The sequence below is a fragment of the Dicentrarchus labrax genome, unplaced genomic scaffold, assembly GCF_905237075.1.
Source record: "Dicentrarchus labrax unplaced genomic scaffold, dlabrax2021, whole genome shotgun sequence".
Classification (NCBI taxonomy): Eukaryota; Metazoa; Chordata; class Actinopteri; family Moronidae; genus Dicentrarchus; species Dicentrarchus labrax.
In genome coordinates, this window is record NW_026136701.1 from 23,258,806 (window position 1) to 23,270,612 (window position 11,807).

At 40.7% G+C, this 11,807-nt stretch overlaps 2 protein-coding genes and 1 long non-coding RNA gene across 10 annotated transcripts in view; 1 reads left to right on the forward strand and 2 right to left on the reverse strand.

The window, feature by feature from the left end:
- Nucleotides 1-11,807, reverse strand: part of LOC127368572 (integrin beta-1) — a 67,018-nt gene that overhangs the window by 32,872 nt on the left and 22,339 nt on the right. The window lies entirely within an intron of this gene.
- The window catches only part of LOC127368607 (uncharacterized), a 43,760-nt gene that overhangs the window by 4,305 nt on the left and 27,648 nt on the right, over nt 1-11,807 (forward strand). The gene's annotated exons all lie outside the window — the stretch shown is intronic.
- LOC127368552 (neuropilin-1a) overlaps nt 1-11,807 on the reverse strand; it is a 122,338-nt gene that overhangs the window by 2,853 nt on the left and 107,678 nt on the right. The window contains exon 15 of one of the 3 annotated variants that reach the window (XM_051409480.1): nt 403-704. The exons of the other annotated variants lie outside the window; for them this stretch is intronic. Coding sequence (XP_051265440.1) covers nt 403-704 — 302 coding nt within the window. The remainder of the gene's footprint in view (nt 1-402; nt 705-11,807) is intronic. 3 annotated transcript variants of the gene reach the window in all.

Sequence of the window (11,807 nt, forward strand, 5' to 3'; positions counted from 1 at the left end):
GGAAAATTAGTTTCCTGTTCTGCATTTCCAACTAACAAGCATGTTATTCTACTGGGGGAGGAAACTGGACCACCCAAAGTCCAGCCTAGACCTTCTTGCTGCAAGGTGCACAGTGCTTTTTATATTTTTATAACAATTCTCCTGGTTCTGCTGTCTCTCTCTTTAAAGCCTGTGGGGGCTTTACAGGTTTTGTTTATGTCATTTTTATGTTCGATAACAGCACATCAACATGATGTGAGACAAAAACTGCCCAAATGGACAATGGAAGAATCTTTTTAGGACAAAAAAATGAAAATAAATGAATCAAAACCAGATTAAAACCTCATATGTTGCAGTTACACGATAACAGATATCATTTTATGTACACATGTAATGTCTGACACATCCAGGAGTGTGTGTTACCTGATATGAGACACTGGAGTGTGGCAGTAAAACTCGTCCCTCCCTCCACCGGCTGCCCTGGTGACCGCTGACCGTCCACAGGATCTGCCCCGGCTTCGCCTGCTTCCTCTGCTTGATGTGAAGAGCTCCTGCGTGTTCACCAAACATGTGATACCAGAAGGACATGCACAGGTCGATGTCTGTGGCGGTGATGGGCAGGCTGACCAAGCTCGCCACCTTCTCCTCTTTATCATCATCTTCGCCGGTCTTACTCGACACGTCTGTGTCACTCAGCTGCATGTAGATGAAGTTCCCCGGTCCGCCTGCAGGGGGCAGCAAAAGACAATGTAAGAAGTTGCTTTGAAGGGCTCCTGACAGCGTAGAAACACACTACTGTAGATATGATGACTCTTTTAAATACTCAGTTTCACCAGAATTTCAAAATAGGACCTTAAAGACTTTAAAGATACAGTCAGTATTGCTGTTTTCTGTACATTTTTAATAAAAAAAATAAGCATTAATATGATTGATATCAAGCTCTATTGTGACATTAAAAGGTTTCTGCCAAGGGTTCATTATGCATTCATCACATTAAATTGATTGCTTAATACAAAGACCTGACTATTCTGTTATGTTTCACTATTCACTCATAAAGTCAATACTTTCTAAAGTAAGTTTAATTGTTAGGTATCATGTGTCACACACCCCTAGACCTTAAATTGAAGGACTTTGTAGTTTTGTTTTGGGTGAAAACAAAGCACTCAGTATCAGCATGCCTCAGTGGAAGATATGACTTGACATCACAACGGGCTCATTTGTTACTTGTGATCTGGCTGAGTCAAGAAATCAAGGTGAAACCATTCATTTTAGAGCTGTAGCTGTCTCCACAAAAACATCCATCACAGGAGGTTTGAATGGGGAGGCCAGCGAGCTGAGGCATACTGATAAATTTGACTGCTGTATTCTTTAAAAAGAAGTTTTTCAAGGCCGTCCATTCATTGTCAAAATGTTCTAAAGATCAAAGCATCTGCAAGTTCTGCTCCGCTCTGTTCAGTGCTGACAGATAGTTATGAATTGAGCTCTGTTTCTTTGCATTTCTTAGCCTCATTAGCTTATTGTTTTAGATTGATCTTGTTAATTTTGATGGATTTAGACAGCTTGTGGGTGTTCTAACCTGCCATTTAGGTTGTCTTTATGATTATATTAGACATTTTATTTATGATTTATGTTCACATTTCTGTTTAATTCAGATTTTCTTGCACAGTTTGTGTTATCTCTCATATGTTGTTTGTCTGTAACTCTTTGTTATTGCTGCCTAACTTGGACGGGGACACTCCAATGACGTTTTCCAATTTGAATAATGAAGTTATTATTATCCCTGCTTATTATTGCCCAGACAACGTTGCTGTTCAGTCAAAGGTCACATTTATTCATCCACAATGGTCCCATTCTAACCAACCGACGCTGGTTACCAAGACACAGAAAATAAAGAAAACCATAGATAAAAACACAAAAAACTATACTGTAAAATCTAAACAACAGTATGAACTCTGATTTGAAAGTTCAGGGAAACTTCCTATAAAAAGACAATTTTTAGAAGGGAATTACAAACCAAGGATGTCCTTGAGTTTAATCTTGCTTCAGTTTGTACTGTAAAACATGCTCATGTCAAAACAGCTCTGACCTTATTAACCTGATTACTTTCTGGCTGTGTTCTTTCTGCACACGCCCCCCGTCATGAAGTGTGGAGACAAGCTGAACTGCACTGCTGCAGAGAGTTTGTTTTTGATACAAACTCTTAAAAAAATGAACATTATTGGATGCCAAGAGGGTAGAAAATCTACTTAGAGAAGTCCACAAAAAAATGAGTAAAACAAACCTCATGTAACTTCAGCTGGTCAGCCTCTCCAGTCTGAATGAATGTCACCAGAATATCTTTATACCTGGAGAAGTTCCCATTAATATGGACCCGCTGCCTCCACACCACAACTTTGATAGTTTTCCACGTTCACAAACTCTTTGTCCTTCAGAGTAGGAATAAGGCTATGTGTCCGACGGGAATTTCTTATTACATTGTAGGCATCTTTTCCTCATTTAAAAAAAAGAGGCACTGTTGTGAATTCCCAGCAGCACAGCTTGTAGCGTGTTATTTAAAGCGTACAGGAGTTAAAAATATTCCATCTTCTAGCAAAAGAGGTTCAGACAAGCTTTCAACAGCTGCGCAGTAACATGAAGAGCCACAGCGTGCTCTCCCAAAGCATCTGCCGAGTGCTGCTGGTTAAACAAAACCCTTGAACACAAAGGTGAACACACATCTCCTACCTGTGTGGTCCAGGGTCGGTCCTCTGTGGACGGCAGGAGCCCCCTTGGTCTGGATCAGCCACTCAGCCCCCATCCCGGTCTCTTCGGTCCAGCCGCAGAGCGACGAGAAGTCAAAGTTGCAGGCGAACCACACGTACGCTGCAAGAAAAAGGAGATAAGAGCAGTTGGAAGTGAGTTTGGTGATGAAGGAGGTTTTCAGTTGAGATGTTTCATAGCGCTTTTACATGAGCTGAAGTTTCAGGAGAATATGGATCAAAGCAGATGCAACACAGTCATGACTGTTAGTCTTCAAATTGTCAGCTGTTTTACTGTGTTAGGATTATTTTCATTATCAGCTAATATATATATGTTCTATAATAAGATTGTTTGATCTATATAATAGCAGAAAAAAGGAAGAATACCCTTCCCATCACAAGATGCCAGAGCCCAAAGTGTCGACTTTCAGTTGCTTATTTTGTCTGATTCAGCTTATGATGAAAAGAGACGATAAATGTATTTATTTATTTGCTGTTCTGTCGATTTGCTGATTAGTTCAACACTAGTTAACCTTTTCCCATTTCTTAAAATGTTTTGGTCTGTACTAAGCCCCCTCGGTTGTCTCCTCTGAAACACACTGTGTTATCAGGCTCTTCTTTTCACCCCAAAGCAGGAAGCTCAACCACAAGAACAAAAGAGAGTGGAGGTTCATGCTATCTACCCAAGATATCCTGGACACAGTCAGTGCGATACGATATAAAGTCTATATCACTGGATCTTTCCAGTGATGATCCCTCACTGGAGATATATAGATAGATATAGATATATATATATATATATAGATATATAGACTGTGGTATTGAAAAGGTTTCAAAAACCAACCATAGAGGGATGAGTATCCTTCAAAATGAATCATATCCAAGCACTTTTATCAATGAGACCTGTACTCTTATTTCTAGCTGTCGCAGTGAAGACCTCACTATGCTTAAATGGAAATGCTTGACTGATTGTTTAACTGCGTCTGAAACCCTCTGTCTGACACTGGAATCAGAAGAGCTTTATTGACCTGCTGTGTGAAGGTGAGAAACTATTTGTTCTCTTTTTTTCATCCTTTGTACCAACTCTTTCTCGTATATTTTGTGCGTACAACTGAGAAGAACACCTTTGGAAGCGTCCGAGGAAAGACTGTGTGCTCCGTTCAACTCATTTGTATTATTCATTGTGCAAAAAAAAATTACAAAAACATGTGAGAGATGAAGGAGGCAGTGTGATGAAGCCAGGAGGAGACTATGATAGAAGGCTTTTTGTCCTGGCTTTAAGTGTGGCAAGTTTGGAACTGCAACACTTTTGCCTTTGGACATGGAGGGACAACCTGTGAAATTATCCAGAAAGACCATCAAATGTTTCAAAAAGTGTTAGCTGCTGGACTCTTAGAGGCTGGAGTTCCTAAAAGCTGCTGTGTGGCAACCAATTTTCGGTTTTACAGGCTAAAAACTATAATCATGGACAGTGTTCACCCACTAAACTGGCTTCAGTTTTGCATGGGGAGAGGAGGCAGCCTGAAGAAGAAACTGGAAGTCTTGTTACATCAATATTAGAAAGCTGTTCCGGCTGTATTGTATGCATAGTATAAACTGTATAGCTGGTGGAAAACATATCGCGCCAAAACAAAAGGCTTGTGCAGATGGATTGGGGTGAGAACGACTGAGAGACAGTTGTAATTGTATACTTGGTAAAGCGCTGCAGAGCACAGCCTCAATTGAACACAGGAACTAAGACGTCACCGCTTATGGAAAACAGCGCCAACATGTACATGTGTTTGGGATCAGGACATCAAGAGAGAGACAGGGAGGAATGGAGGGACCTTTCACAGAGAAAGGCGTGGTGCCACCAACATGCGGATGTGGCCCCCCGAAAAAAAAACCCAAACAGAGAAAAAAAAATAAATTACATTTCCCTCCCTCCCTTTCTGCCTGTGCCAGCGGTTGACTGGCGGCAGAGGTTCACCACAGCATCCAGATGAATGCAGAAGTCTGTGAACACTGGACATGTTGTTTTCTGGGAGGCTAATAGGATGCAGGGACGACCGTGGGGCTGGTAACACTCCTCCGACCTCAAGCTGTCTTCACGCGATGCTTCGACTCGCCTAATTGAGACCCAGGAGGCCTTTATTCTCTCTCTCCAGCTCTCACTATAACTCCATTCTTCTCTTTTTGCCTCTATCTCTTCATCCTCCTCACCTTCTTGCTGTGTCTATCTGTTCCTCTCACTGACTCTCCTTCTCCTCTGTCTTATTTTCCTACCTTTTCTGCCGATTCACCCGCTCTCTCCTTCTTTCGGCTGGCAGTTCACTTACAAATGGATTGAATTTGGTGTATTCACAAGGGAAGATAAACTGTGACACGGTGCTGAGATGTTCATGCGGAAAATAAAGCTAGGTGACAAACACGCCGCTGCTTTTGGCTTTAAATGCAAAGTGTATGCAATTGGTCAAAAATGTCATGTCTAATGTTTTCCCCACCATTCCTTCTGCTGCTGAACCCACTTCAACATAGCACAGGTTTGAACCTCAAATGCCCTGAGTCGGTTTCTTGATCAGATCACCATATTGTAGTGGATCCCAAACCTATAAATACATTCTGCTACAGAAACGATGTTTCATTTTTTGACTTTTCTCTAATTTTCTTAGTGAAACATTGGATATCTTCACTTCTTTAGGCCTTAAAAAATCCTTAAAATCAAGCAGTCTGAGACGGAAAAAACACTTTTTAGTTGAATTGATCATAACTTATGCATACAACCAAGTCCATGACCTGTGAGAAGGAGTTGCAGGCAGACATTGCTTCTTTTTAAAGGACCAGTGTGTAGGATTTAGGGGTATCTAAGTTGTGTAGTTGCAGATTACAACCACCTCGCCTCACTCTCCCATTCTAAGCGTGTAGGAGAAACTATAGTGGTGAAAAACACAGGCCCAATCAAGAGCCAGTGTTTGGTTTGTCTGTTCTGGGCTACTGTAGAAACTCCACAAAAGAATAGTAATAACATAATAAAAACCTGATTCTTACGTATTTTCAGATGATTATACACTAATGAAAACATACCTATCAATATTATATTCCCTTTCTGCCAACAGATCCTCCTAAATGTTACACACTGGACCTTTGAGGCATCACAAGCCAGAAAGATCTTCTCACCTGAGTATCATAAAACAAACTTTTTGCTGCATCTGAAACCTTTGCAATGTAGAGGTAAATAAAATAACCATTATTTTATCGCTTTAACTGCGAGAACAAGAGATTTGTGTCGTGCTGTTTTTGGTTTCTGTCTCTTTACCTCTCACTTTTTTCTGAATCAATTATTCTCTTGGTGTGTGTGTGTGTGTGTGTGTGTGTGTGTGTGTGTGTGGTTTCTGTCTTTCTCTCAGCATATCTGTATCTTTCTTTTCTTATTCATCCCTTTGCAATTCAATTCAATTTGATTTAATGGCATGAGCGATGAAAAAACATGATCAAAAACAATGCAGATGTATTTTTCAGGGCAAATTTATCAACATTTCTCTCTGCTGTCAAGTCACTGAGCAGTATTGGGCTCATTTGTGAACTGGGGCAATGAAAAAGCCATTTAATCCCATAGAAGTCAGTTTCATTGTTCTCTGTGACTGCGGTCAGTACTGTTGGTGACACTGAATGATGGGACTATTGGTTGAATTAATACACTGATGTGGCAACCCTGTGCTGGCTGATTTATTTGTAAAACCTCCAGTTTAAAGTTACTGCAGTTTAGAGAAGAGAGAAAGAGAGGATGACGAAAAAATGAGAAAATATAACAGATAAAGACAGAAAAATGTGAGTAGATCAGAGGAGGAGAAGAAGAGGAACAAATGAAAGATGAGAAGAGTAAACATGGAAGCAGATTGTGGTGGACAGCCTCACCTGGTAGGATTTCCATGATGGGGTTGAGCGTTGTGGCGACTCCTGCATGAAACAGATGGGACAATCAGAGTGGGTTCAAAGGTCGTGTGGTTCTGTCCCACCCACACAGATGCCAACACATACTCAACACACCTCAGTTTATGGGAAATCAATACCAAGCTTTTGTGTCGGGTTGCACTGCAATTCAGGAGATGCTACGATTAAAAAAGGATGCAGGTTTTCTTTGCCTCCAAAGAACATCGTATCTTCGCTTTGGGTGGTGCTACAAAAATAAAATCCTAAATACAGACATGGAGGAGGGAACTGAGTGATGGAGGTTTACCTGTCCCTGTGTCGTAGTCATCGGGTGCTTCGGTCTCGCCGCCACAGTCCTGTTGTCCTTCCTCACAGTCTGTAGTCTGGGTCGTGCCGGGGATGGTGATCGGCGCAGTGGTGGTCGCTCCGAACGTGGTCATGGGAAGTGTGGAGGCGATAGGCGTGGTGGGAGGTGCTGTAGTCGTAATGTCTAAAAAAAGAGAGATGGATAACAGTCAGAGTCAAAGTCAACGACGTTTGCTAGTTGCACAGACACACACAAGTACATTCGATTTCTTTCAGTCAATTAAAAAGAAATATCAACAAAGAAAGTGAAAAAAGTGGATACATTTAACAACAGTAAAGAATAAGAATAACTAGCTCACACATTCATTTCTTATACACTGCAAGAACTTTTCCAGGAACCCAAGGAACCTCTTTTAGAAAACTTAACTTCCCTTTCCACAGGAGGAACCAGGGTCTAAAATTAACTGGTGCCACCAAAAAAGTCCCTGCTGAATGAGCACTATTTTCTGATGTCTAAGAACTATAACGGCAGAGTTTGCAGCGTTAAATGAGCTAACTGAGCAAAGGCAAACAAGAAAAACAAAACTTAACAAAACAATCTTTAACAAAAAACTGCTTTGGCAGAAAAATAACAAGAAAAGGGAACTGAGCTGCTCATCGCTGCTTTAAAAACCCAATCTTCATGATTCTTAAGTTGCGGTGGGAAAGCAAACAGGAAACCTTTAATTTAAAAATAACGAGCAGATCAGTGTTACTTTGGAAACAGGTCTTCAAGTGTTGCTCCTCATTGCAAACAAACCCCAAAGAACAAGAACAAAGGGGAAAAAAAGCGTGTCAACCACAGCTGTTATCAGTAACCTGATCTTCACAGCTCCTAATATGTGGTGTAAATGCAAACAGGACTGTGCAGAAGAAGACCTTTGATCCTATGTTCCTGGGGCTTTTTGTTCTAAAAAGAAAATCCTTAAAGAAAGGAAGAAGAGGGATCTAATGAAACTGTTAAGGGCATCTGAGCAGTTTTGAAATGAAAGGGATGTTAAATTTAGCCAAATTTTAATAACATCATAAGACCTTTGGCCTTGCATTACCTACGCAAGAGATATCAGGTTGAATACCAGATACTCTCGTTGATAATCCTGCAAAACTCAAGTGCCTCCATTTTTCTGAAGACTGAAGAACCGACACTCTTGTTTCCCATCAAAGACCAAAGTAATACTGACAGACGCTCTTGTATCTTGTTAAATTCTACCATACAGTCGATGTCTGGTGATGTGTTTTTATGCAAATGAAGCAAATTGAACTTGAATTAGCATATGTAGGCTATGTAAAAATCACAGATGGTGTGCATGTAATTAAACTTTGTAAGGAAACGTGTTTGCAACGCTTTGAGTGGGATGGAGGTTTGCTCTCGCAGCAGCGTGGATGTAAGGAGATGATTTAACTCGAAGCTTGAAGCAGCATCGGCAATAACAAAAAAAAAAGACCTACCCTGATTAAACTGCTGAAACTGATCTGCAGGCGTATTGTGAGCTTGTTAGTTTCTCTTGTGTTGTTGTGAGCTTCAGTTGGCATTTCAATGTTTTTGTGGCAACAGGAAGAGACTTTTTGAGACAGTCGTTCAATGAATCCAAAAGGATCTGCTACTTCACTGATCTTACATCTAGCACCTTGTATTAAAAAAAAAGGCTTTTAATATCAACTTTAGTACATTTTGATTATTTAATAGTCTGGAATCAGCTTGTTTAGCTGTTGACAGCACTTGAGGTCAGAGCTTTATCATTATGTACGTTAATGAAGAGATAAACTGCCTCAGTGAGGTATGAGAGGGGTATGATTTGGATAATTGTATAGTAAAGGATTGCTAACGTGTATGTTTGTGTGTGTGGGCTTAAAGTGTCTATATATGCATCTGTACGACTTTTCCAGTGTACACTGTGCTTGCATAATATTTGAGTATGTACAAATGTGTGTGTATGTATGTGCTCTTAGCAGCTTTGTTCTTTCCTGAAAGGAAACTCTGTTCATCTGGGACAAATACAGACACACTGCTTCAAAAACCACAGAGTTTCTTTTCCCCCTTTTTATTCTCTTTTTTTCTTTTGCTCTCACTCCTTTCACCCTCTCTCTCTCTCTCTCGCACGCACGCACACACACACACACACACACACACACACACACACCTCTCTCACTTAATCGTTCTATTGTTTATCTCCAGTGCCATCTGTGGTGCCTCCGAAATTCAGCAGGTCTGTCGCAGTCTCTGTGCTGCTGAGACCCCCAAACTTTTTAAAGTTTTTTTTAGGGTTAGGGTTATTAGGGTAACTTCTTAGGAGTTAGTTCCAAGACCAGGACCTCCTGAAATCCCCTGTAAGGTGAGTTTATCTCCTTATCTCCATTACTTCTCTCATCTCTCTCTCATCTTGTCCCTCCTGCTCTTATTCCATCCAATTCTCTCTCTCTCTTCTCTCTCTCTCTCTCTCTCTCTCTCTCTCTCTGTCACACACACACACACACACACACACACACACATCTCTCATCCTCTACTCTGCAATCTCTCCTGCTTTGACTGATCCTTATCTTATTCTCCCTATAGGGCAACCAGATACTCCAGAGAGCCTCCCTCCTCCCTTCATCTGTTCCTCCCTCACCTACTGTTGGAGGTTGAGTCCTCGTATCTCTCTTTTGACACACACACACACACACACACACACACACACACACACACACACACACACACCATCCAGCTCTGACCACTGCAGCGGTAGAGATAGTAGCCTGCCATGGCATGCGTCAGCCTTTCAGTGTTACAATCTATCTATCTATAGTTTCTCCTTCGTGCTTAGAAGGGGAGGGTGAGGTGAGGAAGTTGCAACTACACTGCTAGATGCCACTAAATCCTACACACTGGTTCTTTAAGTTTGAAGAATGTGGTTTCAGGTGTTGACAGGTGCTAATATAGAGTTAAATATTCTAAAAGGATCATTCCTAATTTAAGTTTGTCCATATTAGTGTGAAGATGACTGATTGAAAACCCCATATGCAGCTGCAGTAAGAGCTATCTTAAGGAAAGCATCACTTCCTCTAACCCAGCTGCCTTTCTGTATGTTATTTGTTACAGTCTGTGAAAGCTGAGCTGAGCACTTATTCTCGACCAAGAACAACTCTGCCAAAGCCAGAAACCACAGGAGTGCTCTGCTTTAATATCAACCTCCATGTAATATTGTAATATTAAAATGTAATATGACGAGACAAATTGCCTTGGGGTTGACAGTTTATACTCGCCCTTCTTGTTATTGTTTGGCAATAAATAAAGGTTTTAGATACATAGAGTAGGCCTGTGTATTCCCTTTAAGTTCAATCATTAGATATTATTATTATAATATATAAGTTAAAGATCAAAAAATGTTCATGTAAACACTAAATGATGGATATTACATGAATCCTGGACTATATTATGATAAAAATACCAAAACACTCAATGTTCTTTATGAAACTAACCTAACCTGCTGTATTTGAAAGAAAAATGTTGGTTTTAAACCACATTTCATATGAAGTCAACGCATGGACACTCACCGTCCAGTTCACAGCCCAGCAGCTCCAGTCGGAGGCCCAGGCCCTCGTTGGTGGCTCTCTCTGGGTAGATCCTGACGAAGCGGGTCAGGAGGGAGCCCACCGACCTCAGCTCTGGGGTGTCGTGGTTCTGATTCCCGGAGAATATCTGAGGCAGAAGACAAGAGAGACATATCAGAGCCTGGTAGACACATTTCTTACAGAGGCTTTAACATTAAATTAACTGTATAATTAGTTTTTTTTTTAAGGAAAAGTAATGAGAGACTGTTGACTGAAGTTGGTACACTCTCTGTCTGATCCAATTTCTAACTGCAAATAGTCGCTTGAGTTGATTTTATGTAGCCCAGAGTATCAGAAAACAGTGTTCACAGATCAGTAAAGCACTACAATGTAATGTTAGGCTATATTGCGTTGAACATTAGGAAATCCTTTTCCAGAAACTGTAGCTAAGAATGATTTTCTTTTTCTGAATAAATCACAGTGTCATTATGTAAATGACAGAAAGAAATGGGCAAATCTGACTGCTCTCTTCCTGCTGGGAAAACCAGTAATTGCGCTGTGAAGCCCATCCTCGGGTGCTGAACGGGAATAAAACACACAATAACGTATACTGTTCTGATGTAAATCTGTTTCTGATCCAGCGTTGGACAGTTTGATAAGAAGTTTAAACCGAATGAAGAGAGGAAAGAAAAGCAAACACCGGGGGAAATCACAACCAGAGGCCATCCTTTCATACGTCCGACATGGAAACAGCACAGATGAAAATGGTTTCCGTCACACTGGGAGTCAAGTGGTCGGACACCGAACACCAAAAGCACTCCTGCCTGTCTGAACCGCTGAGGCTTCCTTTTGCCTGATTTATCCCAGGCTGCTGTGTGGCATTTTGGGCGTGGCTAGGATGTGACCGTGTGTGCAAAAAGGGAACAAAACAAAATACACAAAAAGTTGTTCTCTTTGCCTGCGTGGAACTACAGTGGCACACGCTAAACAGAATGCTAACTCTTTAGCTTCTTCTTTTGTTTGTTTTTGACAATAAATAATAATAAAAAAGGGATTACTTTACCTGTTTACATTACAAATAAACAGGATTGAAAATCCAATCAGATCAATGCTATATGCTAACTCTCATTATTTATGTTGTGTGTGTACTGAACTGTCTTTTTTAATGCCCCTTTGATGAAGTTAAATTTTTTGTTTTATTCTATTTTTATGGTTTAGTTTTTAGTTTTTAACATCTGTTGTGTTTTCTCAGCACCTTCATATTTAGCTTCCACCTCTTCCTTAGCAAGCTCGCTGATTGGATTC